General features: G+C 39.5%; 1 protein-coding gene and 1 long non-coding RNA gene across 4 annotated transcripts in view; one reads left to right on the plus strand and one right to left on the minus strand.

Annotated features, from left to right (window-relative positions):
• The window catches only part of lancl1 (LanC antibiotic synthetase component C-like 1 (bacterial)), a 54,316-nt gene that overhangs the window by 23,698 nt on the left and 3,137 nt on the right, over positions 1 to 27,481 (plus strand). The window contains exons 1-8 of one of the 3 annotated variants that reach the window (XM_042405409.1): positions 22,328 to 22,432; positions 22,768 to 22,920; positions 23,009 to 23,126; positions 23,517 to 23,727; positions 25,056 to 25,203; positions 25,904 to 26,050; positions 26,788 to 26,970; positions 27,198 to 27,374. In XM_042405409.1, the coding sequence (XP_042261343.1) occupies positions 22,834 to 22,920; positions 23,009 to 23,126; positions 23,517 to 23,727; positions 25,056 to 25,203; positions 25,904 to 26,050; positions 26,788 to 26,970; positions 27,198 to 27,374 (1,071 nt within the window). In that variant the 5' untranslated portion in view covers positions 22,328 to 22,432; positions 22,768 to 22,833. The other 2 variants (XM_042405410.1, XM_042405411.1) reach the window with 2 other exon arrangements.
• Positions 600 to 22,794, minus strand: LOC121892378. The gene is made up of 4 exons (XR_006094403.1): positions 22,710 to 22,794; positions 4,254 to 4,332; positions 1,893 to 2,044; positions 600 to 859 (listed from the first exon to the last, which is right to left on the minus strand). It is a non-coding gene; the product is annotated as an uncharacterized LOC121892378 (long non-coding RNA).

Raw genomic sequence — 27,481 nt, forward strand, 5'->3', positions numbered from 1 at the left:
GAAGGCTAACTGCTGACAGTGAGTACTCGCATGAGATCTATGAATTTTGACAGGCTGGTGCTGCTCTGTATATGGGCAATTTGTTGAAAAAAACTTTCTAAGTTTCTATCAGTCAAACTTAATGATACATTTCATGACTACAGCTCACTTCATTCTCAAACCTCTTAAAGGGCACATATCATGCACATGCACATTTATATTCTGGGGCTGGAATATCTTTGCATGTTCAAAAAACTCCTCATTTATCTTATACCTTTAATGTAGTCCCTCAGTTCAGCCTCTGTCTGAAACAGGCCGTTTTAGCCCCTGTCTTTTTAAGGCCCCTCTCCCGATGAGCTCACTCTGTTCTGATTGGTTAGCTCCCCGAAGCTGCTCCTCAACAGACTTCAGGCAGCTCGGTAAGCTACGTTAACAAACAATAGTAGCAGGATTTCACTTATTTTTCTTGTTCTGTAGTTGAAATGGAAACTTCACAAATACATCCATACATATTCAAGCCCGAATCCCTTCCGAAATATGCGAGTGGACAACGTGAAAAACCCCTTGAACAAACTAAGTAACAATCTTTGGAACAAAGACTTTTAATCAGCGTCTTTTGCAAGAAGGTGAAAATTTTTCCACCTGAATATTTTTTGAGAAGCATGAATCTTTGCCTGTGTTTGCAGAGCTTTTCTGTGATATATACAGTACGTCACACATGCTGCCTCTCAGTGAAGTATATCCTTGGACAATGGCTCCGGCTGACAGCAGAGATAAGGCTCCTCGAGGTCGAGTTGCCTTTGTATCAGTATGCATCTCTCTCACCACCACTTCACTGGCTGTGTTCAAACATGGGAGGAGGGATATCCAACTGCTATGTCTGGACAAAAGAAACGAGTAGAGAGACGGTTGAGTGTGGGCTATAATCCCCTTGGTGATCATACTCTGCAAACTTAAAATGTTCTTTGTATGTACAGTATTTAGCCACATAATCCCTAATGACACAAGTTGATACTAAAATTAGAAATGATCAGCTGTTAGAGTTGATAGACTCAAACTGGCTAAACTTCTGATTTCAGTTTTCAGTGTTTGGTCTTTACACGACTATATAGGATTGGATATAGCAGCTATAATCACATTTTTTTAATATAACACTGTATCAAATGACAATGTGTAATGTTAGAGAACCTGCAGAGAATTATCATTTGACTCTGCAGCTCTCCTCGGCTTTATGGAGCTTTATAGTGATTTTCAGCTCATTGTTTAGCTGTCCAGCTGCAACTTTAATGTTTTTGTTCACTCGCACAGCGTCGTTTTCAGCCTAAAGAGGCAGCTGTTTTCAGAGAAAAGGTTTTAAAAACCCACTATACACTACCTGCTCAGCACCAAATGACAAACAGACACAACAACTACCTGGTGAACATAGTGGAGCATTTAGCAGATAAAGAGCCAGATATTTCCCTCAGGAGTTGGTACAGACAGAGCTAATGGAGAGTTACAGACTAACATTCACCAGGTGGACAGAAACACGACTCTAAATGAATGATTATGTCGCTCTGTAACTGCTGGATGTGTAAATAAGCAACTGTTTGCTAACAAGTTCAACATAGCAACTGGAAAGGTGATGAGATGACAGTGTTGTGTTCACAACTTTAAATTCATTACATTTTAAAGCAATAGTCTTGACATTTTAGAAAATATGCTCCTTGCTGAGAATTAGATGAGGAAATTGATATACCACTCTTACATATGTACAGTAAATATGAAGCTACACCTAGCAGGAAATTAGCTTAGCTTAGCATAAAGACTGGAAATGGGGAAACTGCTTGCCTTGCTCTGTCCAAATAAGTATATTTCCTAAAATTTTAAACTATTCCTTTTAATGTAATGTAAGTCTTTTTTTCACCTGTTACCTTTTGATAATGTTCTTTTTGCACAATTGTGAGCCTCTTTAAAAGAACACTTTGTCGGATGTGAAGCTCATTCTGACCCTTTTACATGTTCTCCTGACTGTGCCAGACCTCCATTTTCTGTTTGAGTCAGTGGACATCCTGGGGACCTATTTCTGCATTTCAAGTAACCAGTTAGGAACACACACACACACACGCAGACAGCAGCACGTGAAAGACAGGGCCACACCTTATCCTCGCTCATTATTAATGAAGGGGTCAAGTTGGACATGAACGTGCTAAGCAAGAATAGCACAAAGTGAGACACATGATGTGAATTAAAAAAAAAAAAAAAAAGAAAGAAAGAAAGACAGAGTGGGGTAAGCAGGCTGTTGTGAGATGCTCCGTTAATGAGTAGTTCTGTGTTGCTGTAACATCACTGTTTTCTCATGCTGTGATATGTGTTTGGTCAGCCTGCTTGAAAAATGCATAATTGGGTGAGTTGGTGCTCATAAAGACAGAAAACCTCCCACAGAGTTGGGCTCTTGCAGCGCTGCTACTCCTCAGCACATAATGATATTTGGTAGGTGAAAACAAGTGATTAGCAAATGAAATACCTATTTTTAAATAATATATGTATCAGTTTTTGTTGAAGCTTTTGTAGCTGAATAAAAACACATTAGAATGTTCTTAAAATGGATTCAGGGAGGGTTTGGATTTTACATAAACAAAAAGGAAGCCTGTTCTGTCAAATGATGAGCAGTTTATTTCTGTATAATCAGTCATTTTTATGGGACTTTTTACTCTTCATGCTGCTTAGCTTTGTGGGGGAAACATTTAATTTCTGGCTGGTCACTGTTTACTTAAAGAAAATGAGATTTACCTGTTAAATGTTGCCTGTCCCCTTTGCTGCCAAACTAACTTGCTTGCTTGATGATTAAAGCACATCCCAAGTGAAAAATGTTTAAAATAATAATAATAATAATCGTATGATAATAATAAATAATATTTAATATTATTTATTATTATTATTGAGAGTATAGGCTTTTTTGACAATATTAAGTTAGTTGATATTAATGAAATTTGAATACTTCTTGTTGTTCCTACCACTTTCCTTTGGTTCTTCAAATGTGCTTTTATATACAATGTACCATTTTAATTTGGTAGCCACTAAGCAGTATGTAGGATTTGCCATCAGAGTAATTTGAATGACACTGCAATTACATAAAACATACTCACAGGGGCCTTAATATGCTATAAGTATGGTCTAAGTTGCTGTTGCTGAGTATTAAAACATGATTTCATGAAAATTTTAAGGATTAGCAAGCAAACATCAATTTCCTATGTTGAAATCTGACATTGTCATTTCCTCTCATGAGAGGACAATCTTACAGTATACTGTAGAAGTCATTTCTAAGTTAGAGGTCAATACAAAATTGTTAATGTAGTTGAGTGCTACATTGCGCTGTAGTCAATATGGGTGGGAACTTCAATCAGGCGTCAGGTGTTTTAAGACGAGAGGGCAAACAGTTTTTGTCCATCTTGCCTAGAATGCTACCTTGATGTATTTGTGAAAATGTTGGCTTTATGGGGAGTTTTGTGAACTGCTGTAATGGATCCTTGCATCAATAAGTGATAATAAATATGCCATGTGAAGCAGTGGTTTCAAGTAAATTAAGCAATGGCTCCAATTAACACCATAAGCCCCCTTCAGGTACTGTGGCTATCCACAGATTCTGATTACAGAATGACCCTTATAGCACATTACAATAAGAGGGGTCCTTGGCTAGAGCCTGGGCTGCTAGCAGGGGTCCTTCTCTCTGCGGGGGAGAAGTTATGGGGCGCTAAGGCAGGGAGTTAACTGCCAGCCTTATGATTCCCTTCACGTTCCTCTGATTCCCAGCCACTCACAGATCAATAGCGGTCTTTGAGCAAAGCAGAGACCCTATTGTGGCTGCATTCACCAGGGCCAAGCTATGGCCACCATTGGTGCAGCTAAACCATGACGGATTCATCCCGGCCTGGTTCTCCCATTAGTCAGCTACCACGGGTGAAAACACAGACCTAAGGCCCCCTAATGGGAATTTAATGCACTTCAACGTACCTGCAGCCAAATAGAAAGAAAACGGCTGCTGTTTTACCCTCCACAGATGATGACTCAAAGTGGATATTAGATCTCCACAGTCAGCGAGGCCAACATGTATCATAAGCAGAGTCTCTTTGTGTGCAGAAGCGGCTCCAAATTGGAATCGGGGCATTGAGTGCACTTGTGAGCTGCCGTTGGGTATACGGCTTAGCGGATGGATTGTTTCTTTTACCGGGAAGGAAGAGTGTGCTCAATGTGGAGTGAGAGCTGTGTGCATGAGTGTGTGTGTGTGTGCTTACCTTTACATGTGTGCATGGATAAAGGCTTGCCATGCATGTGTTTGCCTCTTAATTAAGCAAGCACATCCTCTGTTGCTGCCTATCAAATGAAAAACAGAGAGAGAGAATCATTCTCTATGGTAAAAAATAATAATAATAATACACTTAATTTGTACTGCACATTTCATTCATAGTGAAACTCACATAAGGAAAAATAAATAAAATAGTCATACGAGTTAGGATTTTAAAAAAAGCCTTCCTGAATATTAAGGTTTTTAGGCCTTTTTTTTAAAAGAGTCTAAGGTCTGTACTGCCCTCAGATGGTTAGGAAGGCTGTTCCACAAGCACAAAGCACAAGGCTCAATCCCCCATGGTGCTGAGCTTAGTACTGGGGGCCCGGAGGATCTGAGGGTGCAGGTGGAGGTTTGTGGTATGATCAGTTCCTGTAGGTAGGAAGGCCCATGTCCATTGATGGATTTGTCTGTGAGTAGCAGGACTTTGTAGTCAATCCTGAAGGAGACAGGGAGCCAGTGCAATGAAAACAGAATTGGTGTTATATGTTCGTGTTTTTGCACTCATCAGGATCCTGGCAGCGCTGTTCTGTGTACTGGAGCTTCTGGAGGCTCCTGCCAGGGATCCCTGTGAAGAACACATTGCAGTAGTCCGGTCTTGAGGATTTAAAGGCATGGACAAGATTCTCTGCATCTGACAGGGTTAGAGAGAGGTAGAGTTTAGAGATGTTTTTGAGATGGTAGAAAGAGCTTTTCTTTAGATGTCTTATGTGGTCATCAAAAGTCAGCTGAGGGTCAAACCACCCAGATTAGTGACTGAGGAGGAAAGGGGGATGTCCTGGCCATCAAAGGTGAAATGAGGTATGGGGGATGACTGAATATGGAGTTGAGTGCCAATAAGGAGAGCTTCGGTTTTGCTGAACCTTTAATGTCCAGTTCATTTGAGTCGCATGTTACCTGAGAAGTAAAAATCTTGAAATGTGTTGCTTTTTAAATATGAGAAACTTCATTTTCCATTGAAGTAGCTTCTTAACCACTGTCCGTGCAGTCAGCTGAAACATCACCGGGAAACACACAGGCCGTGCTCTCTCTAAACACTGTGCTTTGGCCCTTTTGTGCTATTTATGCCAAGAGCCATGACACTGACCCTCCAGCTATGCAGAGGGCAGAATGCTGGGCCTGGCTAGCTTGTGGCCGTAACCTCATGAACCCTCCCTTGGACACACAGATGCATCTGCACACAAACTCGGAGTGGGGGACGAGTATAAAACATGACAGTATTGGCAGGTCCCGGGATGGCTGGGCCCCGTCTTCTACTCCAAGGTGTTGGGATTCATAACGACCCTGTACACTTCTATTCGATGTATATTGAGCGCTTCTGACACATAAAACTGTCGCGCTGTGATGAGAAATAACCACTGTCAGCCCACATCTGCGCTTCAAAAGATTTAAGCATAGGATGGAGGAGAAGGGAGAGAGGATGGGGATGCTGGGAGAGATGGGCCAGAGAGGAGAGGAGGCACGGAAGAGAGGGGGAGGCAAAGGGCAGTCCGCATGGCAGCGCAGCATGATTTCATGCGCCTGCAATTGTACCAGGCCTTTTCAAAAACACACTCCTGTTTCTATGGTTAAGTCACGGGTCTGTTGGCTAATAACAAAATAGTGATTCATCCTAGATACATTGTAGATACAGTTCATGAAAACTTTAGCCTTTCTTATCATTGGTGTAAACCTTCCCATGTTTATCTTTCATCCCATAAATAAATGAAAAGAAGGATGACAATGGATGGATGGATAAAAAAGCCAATTAAATTACACAAACAAAATACATTTAAATACATAAAAACGTATATTATCTCCCTTCCCACGTTTACTTCTTTCTTTAATAGAAAAAGAAATGGGTGCATGTGCAGTCACTGTGGCTGAACAAAGAACCAAATGACATCTCCAGAAAATTACAGACAATTAGCTTCGTTGACACACTGTTGACAAGTGTGTGTTGACAGGTAATCTTTTGGGAGAGGCAGCGCACAAACCGTCACAACAATGACTGTTGAGCTCCGAAGATGTGACTCATGAATTTGGTTAAATAATTTAAATGCAGTAAAGCAATCAAATACGCATCAGAGCCACACTCTTATTACCAGTGTGGCTGTTAAGCATAAAAACAGTTTGCCAAAGGTTGTACATCTAATTTAACACAGACTAAAACACAAGTAAACATCCTTTAATGTTTATTCTCTTCATTCACTGTGATGTTTTCAGGCGCAGTGCCCTAATGTGATTTTGAATGATGAGACATGCTCAGCGTGTCTTCTAACTCACAGAGGGGTTCCAGGTAGTTCTACCTGTTAACCGACGGTTAGCCTAAGTGTCTGAGCAGGCTTCCCTGCAGCGAGGCAAGAACTTCAGCTCTGCGGGGGAGGGAGGGAGGGAGGTGGAGGCGGTTAGAATCGTGTGCCGCTTCCTGATCATGTCATCAGGCTTTTGAGATGAGAAGTTTGTTAGTGTGTGATTCTGCAGAAATCAGTGAATGTCACAATTGTACATGCGAGTGTGGGTGCAAGTGTTGGCTTTTGAAGGCTGATAGATATTTCTTGACTACTTATGGTATAATAGTTCCATTACATAGATTATTATACACACTTACCAGTCCTTAAAGGTCCTGAAAATGTATTTTCTCAATCATCTTCTTAGTATGAGCAATGGGATTCTACATTAATACACTCTTTCCTGCCAAAGTTAGAACAATTTTGGTTATTTCACATGAGGATGTAGGATGTAATTCTTTTTCTCTCTGTGCTTGTCTCATTGGTTTTAAAGGAGACATAACATGCTAGTTGTGACTTTATTTTTATACTGTTATGGTGTCTGATGTCTATGTTAAACATAGTCAAAGTTCCAAAAGCCCAGAGTTGTTGCTTACGGTCAGCGCCATCTTTTCTGTTTGGAGCGAGGACCTTCTAAATAAGGAGTCTGGAAACACGCCCGCTAAGTTGGACTGAAGCTAACGCTAATTTACTGGGAACACTGAGTGGTGCAGACTTGTGCTAATATTAGCTAACTAACACGGCAGGGGAGAGCGGCAGGTGAGCCAGCTGTCAATAACAACTGTCAATCAACGCCCACACAGCAGACATCAAAGCTACTATTCATCTTTATATCTTATTAACGGAGCAATAATTTCCAAAATGACCACCAGCACACTTCTTAGAGGGCCTGAATTTAGCGATTGTGACTTATTGAGAGAATTTATTGACTTAGTATTTCATGAGAGAAGTTGATGCTTCTTAAATGGGAGTCAGTTGGAGCCAGGGATGCTTTGGAGCCAGCACATAGCGGCCATCAGTGTTATTGCACTTTAAGGGACTTCCAAATTGGCTTCAGTTTCAAGCCGTGGTTGTTGCCACTTGCTCTGAATGCTTCGTTTGCAATCTTACCTCTACTTCCTCCTCACGATGACATCAGATTGCTCGCACATACCCACAAATGGTCATCTGTTCTGTAGCCTTTGTTGCTTAGGTTGTTGCCAAGGTTGTTCCATGGCTTTTTCACTGGCATAGTTCAGATCAGATTCTGGCTCAAACATGCACAGATGTATTTGAGGGGTTTCCACTTCGAGTAATGAAGAAGAAAAATAAGCAAAATCCGACTACTATTGTTTGTTTGTGTAGCCTTCGGAGGCCAACCAATCAGAACAGAGTGGGCTTGTTGGGAGGGGGGCCGTGAAGAGGCTGAACTGAGGGGCTGCATAGATAAAGAGCTTTTTTGAACTGCAAATCAAGCAAAGATATCCCAGTAGAGCCATAGAATAAAAATATAGACCTGGAAATGTTCATGATACATCACCTTTAAGAGGACGGAGCTTAGTTGAAAAAAGGTGATGTTACATTTCCGAGCACTAATTAGGATTCAGCAACATTTGAATCAGAATCTGATGACAGTTGGTGGATTGTTTGGTCACTGACAATAATATCTGATTACAGAGAAATAATAAAATTTGCTTGCTTTAATAATGTTTCTATCTTTACCATATATCTCGATCATGCATTGTCCACCTATACGATTGGATACCATCTTTACGTTTCCAGCTCCACACTCCAACGGGTGCTTCAGATCAGGACTGGGGAGCCTCCTCAGCTCTACGCCTTCACTCCTCAGATACCTTCCTTACCCCTCCTTGATTTCTTGATTTAATTTCTCTTTTTTTCTCAGCTCCAGTAGGCTAATGAATTACGTTTGTGAGGGTTTTTTGTTTTGTTTTGTTTTGGTTTTCTTTGGGTGTTGTAAGGAGCAGCATGAGATCCACGGACAGAACAGAATCTTAATTTCAACCCCTCCCTGAGCTTTTTTTGTTAGACTTTATCTGTGCCTCCCTCCATATCTGAGACCTTCATGGGATCCTGATTGAGCCAGGAAAAGAATGGATGAAGGGAGGCATGGTGATGGTGGTGGAAGGATGGCTGTTTAGTGGGGAGGAGGAAGAGGTGGGGGTCTCATGGCTCCACACAATCAGAGTGGTGCCTAGTTTTAATGAGGAGCCTGTTTATTAAGTCCACTCAGGGAGGCTGCAAGTGCTTAGCATTTGCTCTCTAATTAGGAAAGCTAAACAGTCCCTATTGCTGAGGATCAACCATTAGGGGGGAGAGGAGGCACTCAGCACGGCTGTGCATGGGGTGCAGATTGCTGAGCCAAATGCTGGAGGAAGGAGGAGGAGGGACAGGAGGATGGTGGCAGAAGGAAAAGAAAGAAACAATCAAATGTGGATTTATTGTCATTGCAAACAATAGGCTCATTTTTTTGGAAGGAGAGAATCAACTTCCACAGTCACTATAATGATGAAGAAACTGCTCCCAGTATACTATGGTATGTGAAGGTAAATTCAAAAAGTGAGGCCAAGTTATTACAAGGAGTCCACCTAGTGGTCTTTAGAAGAATTGCAGGAAAGCATCATTTTATTTGTCTGAAACTGTGGCAATGTTGACCATTTCATCATCTTCATTACATACAATTTTCAAAGCTGTGTGGTTACAACCATCAGAGATTTGAAAGTGATGTGTGTGTGCGTGTGTGTGTGTGTGTGTGTGTGTGTGTGTGTGTGTGTGTGTGTGTGTGTGTGTTGAAAGCATGTTTCCTCAGGCTTGTGTGCAGCACAGGGAGAAGCATGATGAGGATGTTGACAGGGAAAATAACACCATTCTGCCACTGCTCCCTTTTATCCACACCATAAATACCTCCCTGAATACCCTGTTTCCCCGTCACACAGATTGCTGTTAAAGTGCAAGAAGAGACGAGCACTTTTTAGATTAAGACCCTGATCAAATTTTCATAACTTAATTTCAGGGAGAGGGGTTTGCTGGAGGAGGACTGGGAAAGAGAAAGAGATATGTAAAAGTGCGTGCATTGCCTGTAATCAGCTTTCTTTGTCTGCACCCATTTCACTTTGAGTACAACTGTGTCATTGAGGACAACGTTTGTTGCAGCATCAACAAACACTGTCCTCAACTTAGAACTTAATAAAGTCAAAGCTGATAATCTTGTTTTGGTTTAGTAGTAAAGTTGCCAACAATTGATGCAATTGTGATCATTTTTAATATTTACAAATCTGGCCTTTTTAATTGCATTAAAATTTAATTAATTTAATTGCATGATAGTCATCTGTGTAAACAATCACTTATCAGCTAATTATTAATAATTTATTAAATATGTTGGACGTTTTTCCGTAATAAAACCATGTTGACCACTGACGTTACCTATGTTTGACACAAAATATGAGTAGGCTACATTAGGATTTAAAAGAAAAGATCAAGTAAACACCAAGTTACTTAAATGATAAATTAAATAACACAAATAATGACTTCCCGTCTGTCACTATTCAACAACTGGCCCGACAAAATCCAAAGTATTAAACACAGCAAAAAGCTGCACAACTTCCAGTTTCTCTAGAGGACATTAATTAGATCAAAGTAGATGTGTTGGACATAATCTAACAATTAATTAACATTTAATCAAAATTACCACAGCCTACAATAGTAAATAACCCGTAACATTATTGTATAAATGTAAAACAGGTTACCCCAATCTCCCCACAATGGATTTCAGTCTGACTGGTCTACTATAAAAAATCTGCAGACCTGATATGCATGATGGAGTGATTTGTGTTGTTCACTGTAGCTAATGTCCAGCTGCTGGAAACAGCTGCTCAGCTGGACGGATGTCCCAGAGACAAACAATACTGTCGCTCCGACTTTATCAGTCCAATTACTGCCACCACTAAAATGCATTCATACTCAAAGCAGGGGAGTGTCGCTTATACAGCCCATCACTTTTGTGTTGATTTTGTTGGAAGCATGTGTAATTAGAAACCTGCTGTCTGACACTCAGCTCTCAGCCTGCATTAACCAAGCAGCTGCTTCTGTTCAAGATGTTAGTTTAGCATTAGCATGAGCCTCAGATAGCTAAACCGCTCAGCCGCCAGACAACATCTCAGTGGAATTTCCACAACTTTATGCGTCAGAGTTCATCAACACTGTGACTTTTTTCTTACTTGGATTATACATCCATGAGTAGAGTTGGCAAGATGGTGACCTGAGCAGACTTACCTTGCTCAATTATGTTTACACAGTCCCTAAAGTCAAACAAAAAGTTATCTTTCCTGACTAAAAAGAAACTGGCAATGAATGTAATTCAACAACCAACATTTTAAGTTTTATCTCATCAGCAAAAATTTACAACTGACTACTGCAAAGAAGGCGCTCAAAGTGCACAATTATGCAAGTGCAGCTAGCTCAAGCATGGAGACTAACACTGGCATCTCGGGCAAGAAAACTTCCAAACGCCAACAAAAATCCCTGTGCCCAACAGAAGGAGAAAACAAGATGAGGATTCTCTCTCTTGTGACCTTGCTGTAGAGGAAGATGTATCCAACGCTGCCATTTTCCAGGCTGCAAAAGCTCTTACTTCCATGATAGAAAGCTTCAACTCCCGGCTGAATGAGAACACTCTTGCAATTGCCAATCTGGCAAAGAAGTTTGGATTTCATCTTTGAAGAAATCAAGGGCTGCAAAGATAAAGTGAAAACTTTGGAAAAGCAAGTGTCTGTAGTCACAGCTGAAAACAAAGAGTGAGAGATACAAACGCCTCAGAGTCTCCGCATCCACAGTCTGAAAGATAACAAGAGAACACCAGAGAAAATAATCAAGATCTTGTCCAAAATCGCTCCACGCTGGACAGGGAAGATGGAGGACACTGTCGACTCTGCACATCACATTGGAAGAGAGGTCAAAGGCAAAAGTCGACAGATCATCGTACAATTCCCCATGAGGATTCAGTGGGATGCAATCTGGTGAGCTTCCAAGAATCACACTGCATGTAAGGAGTACTGAGTTTGCTTTACTGAGGATCCGCTCAAAGCAGACAAGGAGGCGTGGGATGCAGTGTGGCCGAAGATAAAGGAAGCTAGATCACTTGGTCAAATAACCTTTTAATGCAGTTCAGCTGGTTACATCAACGGCTGCCTTATTTTAGTGCCATAGGTACAGGTAAAACCAGCCCAGGTTACATCTACATGCATTTGTTAACACACACTTTCACAAATAATCTATTGATAAAGATGGTTTAATGACTGTTGTTCATTCAGACTTTGTTTTTCTTACCATGGCACATTTAATCAAAAAACAAAAACGCCCTCTTCCAGTGCCAGTGCTTATCCTTACACTGTACACATACACGTGAATTGTTAAATGATTGTTCATTCATGTTTTTCTTAATGTGATGCTGTTTATATTACTTAGCACAAAAGAAGTAGTTCTTATGACAGGAAGTTTAATTAGAATATTTCATTAAGGGTTTGCATTTGCAATACTAGTCTAGTTAGAGACACTAGAGTCTACAAACACTACAAGTGCCTTTCCCTTTTGTCTGTTTTAATTTTTTTTTCTATTATTTTCATGTCTTTTATTGTCTAGAGGTCTACAAAACAAGATTAAAAGGAAAGCAATCTTTTTATTGTGTAAGGAACAAAAAGTACATATTGCATTTCTACATGAAAGTCATTCAAGTGAAAATGATGTCATATTCTGGTCCAACCAGTGGGGGGATATAATGATATTTAGCCATGGTTCTTCACGTTCAGGTGGAGTTGCTATTTTATTCAACAATTGACCAGGAAAGGTCATATCTTACAAAGTAGATGTAAATGGTTATTGGATTGTATTAGTTGTGAATATAGACGATTCATTTTTTATCTTCTGCAATCTTAATGGTTACAATAACAGCCCACAGAACAAGGATTTGATGTCAATTATTAGCACTTTATTGAGGAAATGAAAATCCTTTATTCTACTGATAATATTATAGTAGGTGAACACTTTAATATGACCCCAGATGAATTGAAGGAAAGGTGCCCATCAAGGTTTGACACACTTTAACAGCACCATCATGGACTTTTGTAACACACTGAGTTTAGAGGATATACGGAGAGTCGAGAACCCTGGGGTATTACAGTACTCCTGGTTTAAACCAGATAGAACATGTAAGTCTAGAATTGATTATTGGTTACTTTCACATAATTTATCACAATCTGTCTCTGATTTATTAATGGATATTGCGCCTTTAACGTACCACAGTCTAATACAGTTGGAGCTGAAGCCAATTAATACTAGCAGAAATAACAATGGTTTTTGGAAATTTAATTCAAGTCTATTGAAGGATGAAAATTGCTGTCAGAACATCAGAACCATGCTGGAGGAGCCTTTAAACGACCCTGAAATTCAGTCATATGTAAACAAATGGGAATTCTTTAAAGATAAGGTTACAAAATATTCAATATCCTTTAGTGAGGAAAAAGCTCTTATGGCTAGAAAAGACGAAAAAGGTTTAATTAAGGAGTTGAACACACAGTGTAAGAAAAGTAATCCCACAGAGGAGGACAAAGAGAAAATTATGGAATTACATAACAAGCTTGATGTCATCTTTGTCTTCAAAGCTGAGGGTGCTGATCAAAGGCTAAGTGGTTAGAAGAAGGAGAACAAAACACTTCCTATTTTTGCAAACTAGAGAAAAGCCATCAAGAGAGAAATGCCATCAAAACATTGTTGATTGAAAGTGAAAAAAAAACTCTGATGCCAAAACAATTTCTAATGAAATCTTCTCCTTCTATAATCGTTTGTGTAGAACATCATACTCTGAACACAACTGCTTAACGTTTTGTAAACTGATTAAAGATAAGATTTCCACAATTGATCGAGAGTTCAAAAATATTCATGATGCAGACATAACGCTTGAAGAGTTGGAAAATACATTCAATTGTTCACACTTGGACAAATCCCCAGGCTCTGATGGTCTCACAGCAAACTTTTACAAACCATTTTTGGTGTGAAATTAAGGAATTTCTGTATAAGGTGTTGATTGAGGCTCTTGGTGAGCAAATCATAGACAATCTAAGACCTGTCACATTGTTGAACAATGACTATAAGCTATTAGAACATAGTATATACACAATTCGTCTCAAAAAAGGTATTTATCAAGTCAGTGAAACTAAGTCAGGTTTCTTAAATGGTAGATCTATTTATAACATCCATCTTATTCTAGATATACTAGATTACAGTGAAATGATTCAGGATAAGAGCTTCATTTCATTTCTCAATTTTAAAAAAGCCATTGACATGATTGAACACCCTTCATGATCCATACTCTGATGGCATTTGGTTTTGGGGACAGTTTCATAAAGGTCATGGAGACTTTATTCAAGAACATTAATAGGCTAGCTTTGTTTCATGACCTCATGGTACCTCGCTTCGTTTTGATGTACAGAAAGGAATCCGGCAGGGTTGTCCGGCAAGTACAGGACTATTCATTTTAGCGTCAGAAATACTGGCTATTATGATAAAGAACTGTGAGAACTTGTAAAAACTTAATGTATTTTGAATAGAGCTCGCAATAAGTCAGTTTGCAGACGACATAACCCTGTTCCTTAAGGATGAACATCAGATTTTTGTTGCCATACAGAATATTGAACTCTTTTCAAAGGCCTCTGGACGATTCCTCAAAATCCAAAAATGTGAACTGCTGTCTATTCATTAACATGCACTGAATATCATTTATGATATACCTGCTAAAACTGTGGTAAAATATCTGGGTATTATGTGACAAAGGATCAGAAGGAACGCAAGCTGCTTAATTTGACAAACATCATCTCTAGAGGTGTTCACCCTGCATCTTCATTAGCACTTAGTTCAGACTTTGTTACATCTATAAACCATTTCAACTTTAATTTTATATGGAGAAATCGAACTCACTGTATCAAAACAGCTATTTCAGTCAAAGACCTCTCTGAAGGTGAACTAAAGGCAATAGACTTTGAATATGTGAATGGAAATTCAAAACAGGACTGGCTGAAACAGTTTGTTAAATCACCTGGCAGTATCTGGCAGATATTCCCTCAAATTATATTTGACAAAATGGGTTGTATAGAATTTATCTTAAAATGTGATTACAATGTCACCAAATTGCTTAAGCTTTTTAAACATCACCAACAACTTTTACTTTTCACTTCACACCTCACTATACATCATTATGCAACAACAGATATATACTTCACAAAAGAAAATCTCTGTTTTATAGGAAGTGGATGGATAGAAATCTTTAGTGCGTAATGGACCTATTAGATGCTAATGGGGATGTATTACCTTACAGTAATTTTTGTTGTAAATATGACTTTGATGCAACCTTAAATAATATAAATCTCTTATCAATGCCATACCCAATGCATTCCTTATCCTTGCAAAAATATATCATTGCACTCTCAGTCCCCATCACATCTCCCCACACCTTTTATGAACAGAATTCATTTTCTTGATAAAATTGAGTGAACAAATTCACAAGGTCTATTCTAACAAAAGATTTATACCCTTCTCAGTCTTGTAGAAATAATATTTTGGATATTTTTGACCAACCAACCCAGTTTGTAGCTGCGACTCAATCCATGGAGAAGTAAGATCAGTGTGCTCATTTTGCATCACTGAAGAACAACGGATGGTGAGCAGCAGTGAGACGCTAATTATATAGTGTGCGAGACACGCACAATCGGTAGGGGTGTCCTGATTGGGCAGCTATGTACATGCAAATTATAGTGGGTGATTGCGTGCATGTGATTGGAGGAGAGTATTACCCATAGAGTCCAGTAGAGGGCAGAGCCTGTGTGAGATAGAACAAAAGAAATTCACTACAATGTAATTTGGCTTTCAGAGCAATGAATGTGAAGATCCATCCTATCTTCACACACCACTATAATGAAACTCAAGTCCTTGAGGTTAATGAAATCCAAATGTGCCAAAGATCTCTTTGTTTTACCAGAAAATGATCTGACCAATGGAATGTAAACCAACAATTGCTTAGTCAATCTTTTTTGTGATGATTTTGTTATGATTTATTTATTTTATGGTTATTTTATGTTTTATTCTGTGTAATCTTTTGATGCCTTACAAAAAGCAGTGTGCAGTTGGGGTCACCTTTCAGATGTCTATGAGTTGTTAACAGCTCCACCAAATAGTGATTTTTTTCCTTTAACATGGTTTCATCTCAGTAAATGTTCAAATGATCCAATATTTCACCAAAACTCAAAAAAGTCCCAAAACTGAAAACAGATTTGTGTATCAGAACTTTGATTTTTCTTCTTTCCTCTCCCATTAATCATCTCACAACCCGTCAGATTTATCTGGTGACACTTTGGAGGGGCCCTGACCCTTAGGTAGGGAACCACTGGACTAAACTAGCTAACTGTATATAAAGTAGTTCAAACTAGCTCCACCTCCGGTCAGTCAGAGGGACCAAACCACTACTTTTACTGCAATACTTTAACTACATCAAGCTCATAATGTTGTAATAATAAAACTGTGTACTTTTACTGTAGTAGGATTTCTCATGCAGGACTTAAACTTGTAATGGAGTGTTTTTACATTGCTATGTTGGTACTTTTACTTAAGTAAAGGATTGGAATACTTCTTTGAATATATCATATGGTATTGTATTCATGTATGGCTATACAGTATTTAACAATAGGCCTATTTTTCTGTGGTTTTCTTCAATATATTTGATAATCCAGAACACTTATTTAAGTATGTTGCAGAATAAAGCACTTTTTGAGCTTGATGGTTCATTATTGGCCTTGGAAATGTAGCAATTTGACAAAAAAAAACCCTCTTACCACTGAGGTCAACTCACACGACATTTTCAGCCGCATCTCATGGCCTTCATCAGTGGATGGTGTTAGCTCGGTTGTCATGGAGATGGTTGATATTTTCTTTACTTGTGATGCTAAATGTGTATTTGTGTATGGAATGCTTATTTATTCTCTTATTTGTCAAATCTGACTGTGACCTGTTGTCAATGTGACTGAACAGTTGTTGACACAGTTAATTGTGCTTGTTATCTCTAGTTTAGTTAACTAATCTTAGTCAGTTTAACATGTTCACAACTCCCGAGACAACTTTGAACTAATTATTCAACTTACGCTCCGATAACTCACATTTTTAAGGCAGCAGGGGAACTTACATTGCTAAGTTGAACCTGTTCAAAATGTATTATAGCGTAGGACTGGCCAGACAAAGAAACTGGAAATACTGGCTGATTCCGGCAATAAGCTTTTCAATAGGGCGTACAATAATGACCAACACTTCGCATGGAAGGTATACTCTGACTGTTATCATCTTAAGTACAGTATTGCAATATGAACGGACGCAAAACATGTAATTGTATTTATTTTTTGTGTGTAATATGCATTTGCAGTCAATGGCTTCTCCCCAAAAAGCAATCACACAGGAGCCAAAGTGATTTTGTGTGTTTGCTTTTCATGTACTGGATGAGCTCAGAAGATTTAGTACTGTCGGTGTAACTCAAGTACACTGCTCATGTCTCTTTCCCACAATAGAAATACTACATGAGCAAACCTATATAGATGCCCCTTCTTCCATTATGTACTCCCTTATCTATTTCTTCTGTTACCTTTCTCTCCCTTGTTTCAGTCTCATCCCCTTTCTCTCTGCACTGTCTCAAATGTTTCAAGTTGTATCTGTCTATCTGCCTGTCACCTCTCTTTCTTTCTCTATCCCCCTTGCCTCCCTCCCTCTCCTAGGCAGTTGACTGGTATGGCGACACCAGACTGTGTGTATTTTTAGCGCTGCCACAGATGGGGCCATGGCAGCATGTCAGAGACCAGAATGTTCTTTATCTCAGCTGTCAGGCCTTTCCCCGGGACCAAAATGGATCCCGTCCACTTGGGGGGGCAGGGTGGGTATACTGGAAGTTTTTTCTCTCGCTCTTCAAATTGAGGTTTTAATTGTGTCTTTTGGCACTGCTTTATACTGTAAGTTCTGCTGTTGAAGGTGCAAATGGAAGGTGGCAAAGGAAATGCTCACAGCTGCTGCGTCAGCTCCTCTTGTGGGATCCAAACCTATGATAGAGCTGAGATAAAATTGCGGGCCATACCACCGCAGAACCAAACTTCCTGAAATGACAAGGCACGGCAGGATACCAGTGCACATTACCAGGCTGGTCATCCAAAAAATAAAGTTTTCTAACCAGCCACTTTTTGTAGCATGAAGATAAGCCAGTTTTTCTCAGGTCAGATGGCTTCCAGTCAGTGAATTTTCAACCCAGGCTTTAGCCATGGCCAAAAGCAGGTTTTGCAACTCAGCATACCACCTGGTAAATCATTGAACGTGCACAGGGAGTAACCATTTGATTCACTCACAATTTCCAAACACAGTATTGGACTGCAAAGACAGGGAAGCAGGCCTCTCTGACTCTGAGAAGTGTTTTTTTTTTTTTTTTTAAATTGCAGACGGAGTAGGAGAATATGCTGGAGGCTACGACTGGGGGGGTCAAGTGATCAGCTTTGTTCATCACAGTTAGGAGCCTGCTGAGACTCTCTTCTGGCAGTGTTCACACCCTCCAGCAGAAGGCCGGGCTGACTGTCCACGTGAATATCAAGGAGGAGTGGGAGACATAGGAGGATGCTGACAGAGAGGAGGGAGAAGGAGTGAGAGAAGGAGGTGATGGGTTGGAGAAGCAGAGAGAGGTGATGCATTGTGGGGCAAATCAGTCAGAAATGATCTGAAGTTCAGTTTTTCAGGCTGTCAGATTGTGTTCAAGTGCCTTGGATCTTAGTCAGCAGGTCTGCATGAAGTTTTGAATGACTTGCTACATCTACACCACCATATGGAGTTAAAGGAGGCTGGAGTTATTCTGTATTATTCTTGATGTCAACAAGTCTATCTATGTTAAACATGGTCAAAGTTACAAAACTTTAGGTGAACATACATACGTAAAAATGCTCCCTGCAAGTCAAAAGCCAGGGCTTCAACTCTGAATGCTTTGTTGCAAACTTTTTTTTTGCCAATGAGTTGATGTTGGCTTGTCGTGCATGCCCATAAACAGCTGTCACTTCTGTAATCTTGGTTGCTAGGGTTGTTGCTAAGGTTTTTCCACATGTTGTTCACATTGTCCACTTGCATATTTCGGCTTAGATTCCAGCTCGAACATGTACAGATGTATTTGAGAAGTTGACATTTCCAGTTAAAAATGAGAAAAACTAGTGAAATCCCATGGTCTGTTTACGTAGCTTCCAGAGCCAGCGGATTTCATTTGGTCGCCTGTCAATGGCATCATACCCCCTCTACCAAGGAGTATACATGCACAAGATGCATACTTCATACATAAATCGACTTTTATTCAGTTTTAAGCCACATTTTTATGATAAAAACTTTAGATCTTGGTCGTTTTTAACTATATCGTTTAACCAGATGAAGGATTTTAGTCCTCAGATGTCTGGATCTTAAGTTATCAGAGAAACAAGCTGAGCAAACGCTAGTAGCAGCTCGGCTAGCAGCCCCTCCTGGAAGTCCGGTGCACGCCGAACATCGTCAGAGAAACATTGATTTTTTTTTTACATGAAATGGCTTTTTTCAGTATTTTTACAGTTTTAGTCCCTGTGTACATTTGTTTTTGGAGAGAAGGAGACCTCTGCAGTTAATTCAGCTCCTGGTAAAAACATCCTGAATGATGAACACTGGAGTAATCCTACCCCAAAGAAGCTGGTTATTTAACAATGAAGACAACAACTCCCATGATCCCCACGCTACTTCATACCATCATCACATCCCGTCTTTTGTTATTGTTTTGATTGAGAGACCCCTAGCGGCTGAAATTGCATATTGTGCATTTAAAAGTCTGCCTTTAAAAGTGTAAATGCATGACTTGACCACAGCAATCTGCAAGATGCAGTCCTGTGCTAGAAACAAATGATCAATATCACCTCTAATTAATATTTTTTCCCCATGAAGCTGGTTTTCCCACAGGCGTAATAGGACGGAGACTCAGCTCAATAATGTGTCTTTCAACGAGGAGCTCTAATCAAGCCCGAAGGTCTCCTTCTGAATCTTGTCACAATCTGAGTCTCATTTCCATTCCCCGTCCCTCAAGGCAAGGTAAAACAGTCCCAAGGCATATGAGCAAAGATTCTATACTTTGTACAGCATGATTGGCCTTCACCTGCAGCCTGGTCAATTGATATGGAAATGACAGGGGGCCAGGTTGTAATTGAAGGGAAATAATGGAGCACACACAGAAAAAAAAGCAGAGAAGTAAACACAAAAACAAACGAGTAGCCATGATGACTGCTGCAAATCTGGCGCTCTGACTGATCTAACTGTCAGCTTCATTTGCACATTTCAGAGACAAGGTTATACAAGTCATCAAGATGAGGAACACAGAGAGACATCAGAATAACTTGTGCATAAGCAAATCAAAAACTCGTTACATGAAGTTGAGATGAGTGTTTAAAAAAAACTCCAGAGTCCAAGGCCTGGCAAACCTCTAAACTACAGACTGATAATGATGTGTATTATCAAAAAACATTTAAATAAGCTATAAAACATATATTAAAAAAAGACTTAGATGATTAATGTTGTTGTCACAAAGGATTGTCTTTATAAAAACATGCCTTTACTTTACTGAAGTCAGACTAAAATATTTGGTCTGTAGCATAATTTAATCAGGACTCAGTTTTGATGAATTTTACTGAGTCTTGAGCAGAGAGCCATCTAAATCCATAAAGAAACAGGATGAAAAATGCGGGGAAAAGGGGGAAGGGGAAGCGAATGAGGCATATTAACAAAGAGAGAACACTAATCAAAGCCCTTTAGGGGACGTATCCCATTGCACTCCCCCTTTGAATGTCTTACTGACACAACAATGTACTTTTTTTCTCAACTGTGCCGTTCATAGGGCAGAACATTCAAAGGGAGATTACAGGGCTGCTGCAGCTCCCATCTCTGCAATAAGTGAGAATGTGGAACACCAGCAGTGAGACTCGGCAGAGAGCCAATCAATACCAGCCCCATGTTCTCTGTGACTACATTAATTATCATCACCATCCACACGAATGACATGTTGTTTGGGCTTTGCAGAGGGTCAAGAGCAGATTGGTGGCACATGACCTTTCCATGACAGCAGTGTGTTTAAACTCTGCTCCACCCTGTGATCATGAATTTAGGCTTGGCTGTGTGTTTGGAAGTCATTTGCACCATTAGTGTGGAGTCGTAATAGGAGAATTGCTAAAAAGGTGAAAGATTGGCTCTGGTGTAGGCGTAGGTGACTATGATTGTTCAATTACCTTAAACCTTTGGAAACATTCATGTTGATGGGCTAATGTCTCATTATACACTTATGGGACAAAGTCATTCTGGGCTCCATGGGCAACAATATGCACTGAAATAACTTATTATTTCAACTTGAGCTCCAATCTGTTTGTGTAACTGACCAAATTCCACTTTTGTCAGAGATAATTAAACGTCCATGAGAAGAAGTGGATCTGATCAACAATTCATCTGACTTCTTGTTTAGCAAGAAGTCCATGATTTTGTAAATGCAGTTCCTACAACACAATCTTTAATGGAAAAAAAACCCTTAATCTTTCCACTATCTTTTTGACAAGTGTATTAATAAATGGAGTAATAGCAATGTTAGACTGCTCCTTGTTGTGCAGGGAAACATCTCAAAAGAGCTGAAAATTGAAAATACTGAAAAATGAAAGTAGACCTTGCAAGTTTGAACTAAACTGCAAGCAATCTTTTTTTAGATTGCTCCTTACAAAATATCATAAACTGATAAACTATGATGCATTATTAAAGTTAAAACTACCCAAGGGTGTATGGGGTAGTCATTTTTATTAGTGACAAACACCCTCTATGCAGCTCTTTTGCTCTAATTTTTTCCAAATCACAAAATCTGCACCAACAGCTGATGTTTTAAAACTCAATTATGAACTGTATTGTGTTTCCGAGCCTAAATAAATGTAGGTTGGTAAGACATACAGAGAGAAACATCACATATTGAACAGTTGGTTTCACTATACCTCCTTTTTGAACCTAGCATGCTTATTATCAGTTTATACCCAAAGAAACACAAAATGGAGTCAGTGTATGTTTATCAGTGTGTATTTTGCAAGCAAAGAGACTAATAGCTCTTAACTGGCCTCTTTCACAGGAGACTTATTTACGCAAATAATAAAATTACTCATGGCTTACGGGAACATTTGGATAGAACTGAGCTATTGTTAATTTTATTACTAACACCTGTGCTTTTCCTACTATGACAAGTCAAACTATCTGAACAATATCCACCTGACTTGCACTAATGCACAGTGTCCTATAGCTTATTAACATCATTGAACATTGTGTATACTCAGCAAATTATATTATAGTTATAGGTATGGTTATATCTGTATCTCTATTCTATTTTTAGTTATTTTATCATTTTAGTAGTTGTATATAATTTAGCCTTTAACTGTATTTGTTTCTTTTACCTACCTCATTGTTTCTATATTTTGATTTATGATCTATCTATCCATCTATCAAGGAAAGGTCTGTTCAGGCGAGGCTAAGGAGATGATGTGTAGATATCTGGCTTGTACTATGTGTTGTATTGATTTGTTTTTATGTTCTTGTCGTCATTTTTATTTACGTTTAGAAGAAATTATTCGTTTCCCCCCTCGACACGACGGCCAGTTTTGTTAGTTGTAGTAATACTTCCACACCGGCAGGTGGCTCTAGCGCGCTAACAAAGCTACAATCCGCAAGATAATATAAAGATGAAGAAAGGTTAAATATCAACAGTGCAGCACTAGCAGTGGTAGCTATCCATCTTTGAATTATCCAAATTTTATGTTTATTCTTGATTTATCACATAGTTTACGTATTTCGATATTCAGTTGTGTTTTATTATAATTTAACGACGTTAGCACAGTGCGACGTGTTAGCTGTTAGTTTTATCTGCGTAGCTAAGCTATCTGCAAGCTACAGCGAGCTAAGCTGTCATTACTTCATGCGTGTGGGTGTGTGCAGCAAGGCTCTGTTATGTGGCTGTATATTATTTTATAAGATCAATAAGTCACAATTTTTAGGCTTACTGCTATTTCACTCGCCTCTTCTGTCTCCTGAACCTCTTATTGCTTCATCTCTCCGCAGATTATTTTTTATCTGGCCCAGATAAAGTGCAGCAGTACTCTTAAATAACTTAACAAGGCTGTGAAAATGGACACAAGAGCCTTGAGGAATCCGTACCCTGAGTATGATGGAAACCCTGCGCTCACACATGCTCTGTTTGACAGCCAGGGAAAGGTAATGCATGACTAATGTACTGTATAGTGTTGGATGTGTGCAGCTAAATGATGTCCAGCTCATTATTCTAATTTTTCTTCACCTTTAGATTACATCAGAGTTTGGCCAGCGGCTGACCAACAAGGTCACAGAGCTTCTAGCTGTCATGGAAAATGGGTTGAAGTCTGCTGACCCAAGAGATTGCACTAGTTACACTGGCTGGACAGGTGATGATGACACCATTACACATTTGATATAAGTCACATCATATCTCTATTTGAAAGAAATCGCATTGATGTGACTGTATGAACTCTTAACAGCAAGCATATAATGAGATTCTGATGCTCACTGCAAAGAGTTTTGGTAATATAATTTTATTTTCTGTTACTTTCAGCTTAAAGATAATTTAGTTGAGTTAATTGTCAAGACCATTTAGTGGTGCTCTCTTGCACAGAAATTGTTTCACCTGTATATAGTCATTGTGTATATATTTCTGAAGATTGTTGTGTTGTTATTCTGTGTAAGTACATTGAAAGACACTGAACCGGAGTCAAAAATATATGTAAACATACTTGGCCAATAAAGATGATTCTGATTCTGTATGTCTGTTTGTCTAGGTATTGCTCTACTCTACCTGCACCTCCACAACGTGTTCAGGGAATCTTCATTCCTTCACAAGGCTCTGGAGTACGTCAGCCGCAGCCTGAAGTGTCTGACTCGCCGCCATGACGTCACCTTCCTCTGCGGGGATACAGGGCCACTGGCTGTGGCTGCTGTGGTCTTCTACCGCCTGCAGAGGGTGCAAGAGGCTGATGAGTGCATCAACAGGTCAGTGTAGAACAGAGGATTTCAGGCCATGAGGCCTGACCTGATATTTATGTCAAAACTCGTACTCCTTTTTGTTTACTCAGTCGCACACACAGACATGATACCATGTTGTACATATTTTTGGATTCAGTGTGACGTACGCTTCCCAATGACATCATCTCTGAGGTGTATTGCGAATAAATATCTATAAATCCTCTTAGAAATCATCCCTTTAACTCCAGAACTCCCTTGAGTAATAAAGTGATAGTTGTCTGTACATCCATGGGTTCATCTCAAACAGGAGCTGTTAATAGCTAATTCGACATACTTTCAATGGTTACAATTTGTCAAAATGTGGACAAGGACATAACAATTACCAGCAGCAGATGAAATTGGAAAAAGAAGATGGAGATGGATCGAGCACACACTGTGAAAACCAGTGTCAAACACCACCAGACAAGCTCTGACATGGAACCCTCAGGGGAAGAGAGAAAGAGGCCGGCTAAAGAAAACCTGATGACAGGATCTCCAGGCAGACATCAAGAGACTTGGATACACCTGATATCTGATAGAAAAGAAAGCAAATGACCGAGAACTCTGGAGGTCCCTTGTTGATGGCCTGTATTCCAGGAGGGGTGTCAGGCATAAGTAAAGTAAGTAATTTGTCAAAATGTAAACAAGCACAGGCTAAAAAAAACAGGGCTTAAGTTGCAGTCCGATGACATAGCAACACTGTACGTCTTGTTTACATCCCTCAAAGCTTTATGGGAACTGTAGTTCCAAAACTGAGAGCATGAATATACCCCAAATCGATATAAGACAAGGAACAACAAATAATAACAGGAGTGACAAAACCCATGAATGTGAACCTTTTTTCATGTTGCACTATCAATATTTTTATGATATTCAGACTCTCCTCCATCTATTCATATCCGTTATAAAGTCTGGTGGTGGTTAAGTACTTGAAATGTACAGTTTTTGTATTGGTGACGTACTGATTATAAATTTACAGTATTGTATAGTCTGTTGTAAATTATTATGTTCAGTATTAAGATCAGGAGTATAAATAAAATAATGCAACAAACATTTTTTGGTGTTTTCATAAAGAACATTTCAGATAAAGATGAATCTGTAATATAAATGTAATTGTCATGCTACTACAACATGCTGTTTTTGCTTTCTTTTAGGTGTTTGTAGTTGGAGAACAAGAAGTCTTGTTGAGAAATGCATTTCCATGACCACCTCACTTTATTATACATATAATTTATTATACAATGAATTGTATAGTTAAAGGCCTAATTTGAAGGTTTGGTTTGGTCCATCCTGACTTTCTTGTGCTTCTCTTGCAGACTGATGCAGTATCACCAGATTGTGGTGAAGGGTTCAGGTGAGCTGCCAGATGAGCTGCTTTATGGCCGGATGGGCTACCTGTACTCCCTCGTCTTTGTCAATCAGCAGCTTGGGCAGGACAGGATCCCACTGCAGTACATCCAACAGGTGGGTCACGACCAGAGTGTGTGGATTTCATCTAAAGCTGCAAGGATTAGTCGATTCATTGATTAGCTGATTGACAGAAAATTAATCGGCAACTATTTTGATCATTGAAAAATCGTTTTAGTCATTTTTTTCAAAGCAAAAATTCCCCAAATTTGCTGGTTTCAGCTTCTCAAATGTAACTAGTTACTAGATTTCTGGGTTTTGGACTGTTGGTCACACAAACCAAGACATTTGAAAATGAAACCTTTGACTCTGAGAAATTATAACTGGCATTTTCACTATTTTGTGACATTTTATAGACAAAACAGTTCATTGATTAATCAAGAAAATAATCGTCAGATTAATTGATAATCAAAAAACAGTTGCAGCCTTAATTTCAACCATGACCATAGAACGTTTTAACCATAGAAAGGGAGAGAATTCATATTGGTTAGATAATAAGTTTGTGAATAGCTGTAGAAAAACACAGAAATGCAGTGGTATAAACCGAAATGATAATAATAGGAGGAGACTTTCTGGTTATAATTGTTGTCTAACTTCTAGTTAGCCGCCTACAACAATCTGGATTTGTCGTTTGCCACTAATTTGTTCAATCTTTCACACATTGATGTCCAATTGCTTTCATTTATCTTCATTGATTTCTTCCACATGCACTGATTAGGAGTGTTTGTGAGCTGGAATTTGTTGTTTCCTCTCTCAGATTAGCGAGGCCACCCTGATGTCAGGCGAGCACCTCAGCAAGAAGTTCCGGGTCCAGAATCAGAGCCCCCTGATGTACGAGTGGTACCAGGAGCAGTACGTTGGCGCCGCTCATGGCCTGGCCGGCATCTACTACTTTCTCATGCAGGTAAAGCTTGTCTCTACTTTTACAAGTCCAAATTCTTAGATATCTTTCTTCTTTCCCAAAATATGTAAAACATTTAAACAGAAATAGCTTATTATGGCAAAAATAATTAAAAATACAAAACATATGCACTTGCAATCAACAACAGAACCATCTACATACTAACTTCATGAATATAATACCTATTGGCTGGGGGTATATGGGGCATTATTTGATGTTGGCTACAGCTGCAACAGTTATTTTCATTATCGATTAATCTGCCAATTTTGTTTTACATATAAAACCTATAAAATTAGGCCTAAATGGCTAAGAAAATATTGAAAAATGTCCATCACAGTTTCCCAGAACCAAAGTTGACATCTTTAAATTGCTTGTTTTGTCCATCCAGCAGTCTCAAATCCAGAGATATTAAATTTACAGTGTTCTTAATTGGAGAAAATCAGCAAATTCTCACACTTGGTAAGCTGGAATGGACTAATGTTTGACACCTCTGCTGCTTCTGCTCACTTGATTATTGAAATTGTTTCATTTTCTGTCGATCAATGAATCATTTTAGCATTAATGACAGCCCAGTGCAACAACATTTTGGCTGATGAAACGTATTCGTTTTCAAACCGTTTCACAAGCTCTGTTGTGCAGAAGTTTGCCTTTCTGTTCGCCAGACTACACTGAAGTTACCACCTGTTACTTCCACCTGCTCCCCGTCTCCTGTTTAACACAGTCTAATCTCTCCCTCGCAGCCGGGCTTCGTGTCTGCAGTGGAGGATGTGCACAGGCTGGTGAGGCCCAGCGTCGACCACGTCTGCCGCCTCAAATTCCCCACAGGAAACTACCCTCCCTGTATTGGGGATAACCGTGACCTTCTGGTGCACTGGTGCCATGGATCCCCAGGGGTGGTCTACATGCTCCTGCAGGCATACAGGGTGAATTGAAGAGTAGTTTTTCAAAATATATCAGCTATAAAATCAATGGAGCCCAATGTGAAGAAGATTTAAAGAGTTATATTGCCATCTTGTGGTGGAAATGACTTTTTTTTTTTTGACTCTGGCTGAAATAGTGTTTATATATTAAAGGTATTTGCAATTTCATGTCTCAAAACAATATCTAAGCATGCTGAAATGATGATTTTCTGTTTTGTCCCGTGTTCCAGGCCTTCGGTATTCCTCAGTACCTGGAGCTCGCTTTGCAATGTGGGGAGGTGGTGTGGAGGTGGGGCTTGCTGAGGAAGGGCTACGGGCTGTGTCATGGTGCTGCAGGCAACGCCTACACCTTCCTGGCCCTCTACCGGCTAACGCAGGACCCCAAGCACCTTTACAGAGCCTGCATGGTTAGAGCACATAAAAGAGACTTTATAATGTAATCAGTATACATCATTCAGACTCTGCAGTGGCTATTTGAGTGATCAAATAACTGCAAATATTAGATGTGGCAGTG

The sequence above is a fragment of the Thunnus maccoyii genome, chromosome 24, assembly GCF_910596095.1.
Source record: "Thunnus maccoyii chromosome 24, fThuMac1.1, whole genome shotgun sequence".
In the NCBI taxonomy this organism is placed as follows: Eukaryota; Metazoa; Chordata; class Actinopteri; order Scombriformes; family Scombridae; genus Thunnus; species Thunnus maccoyii.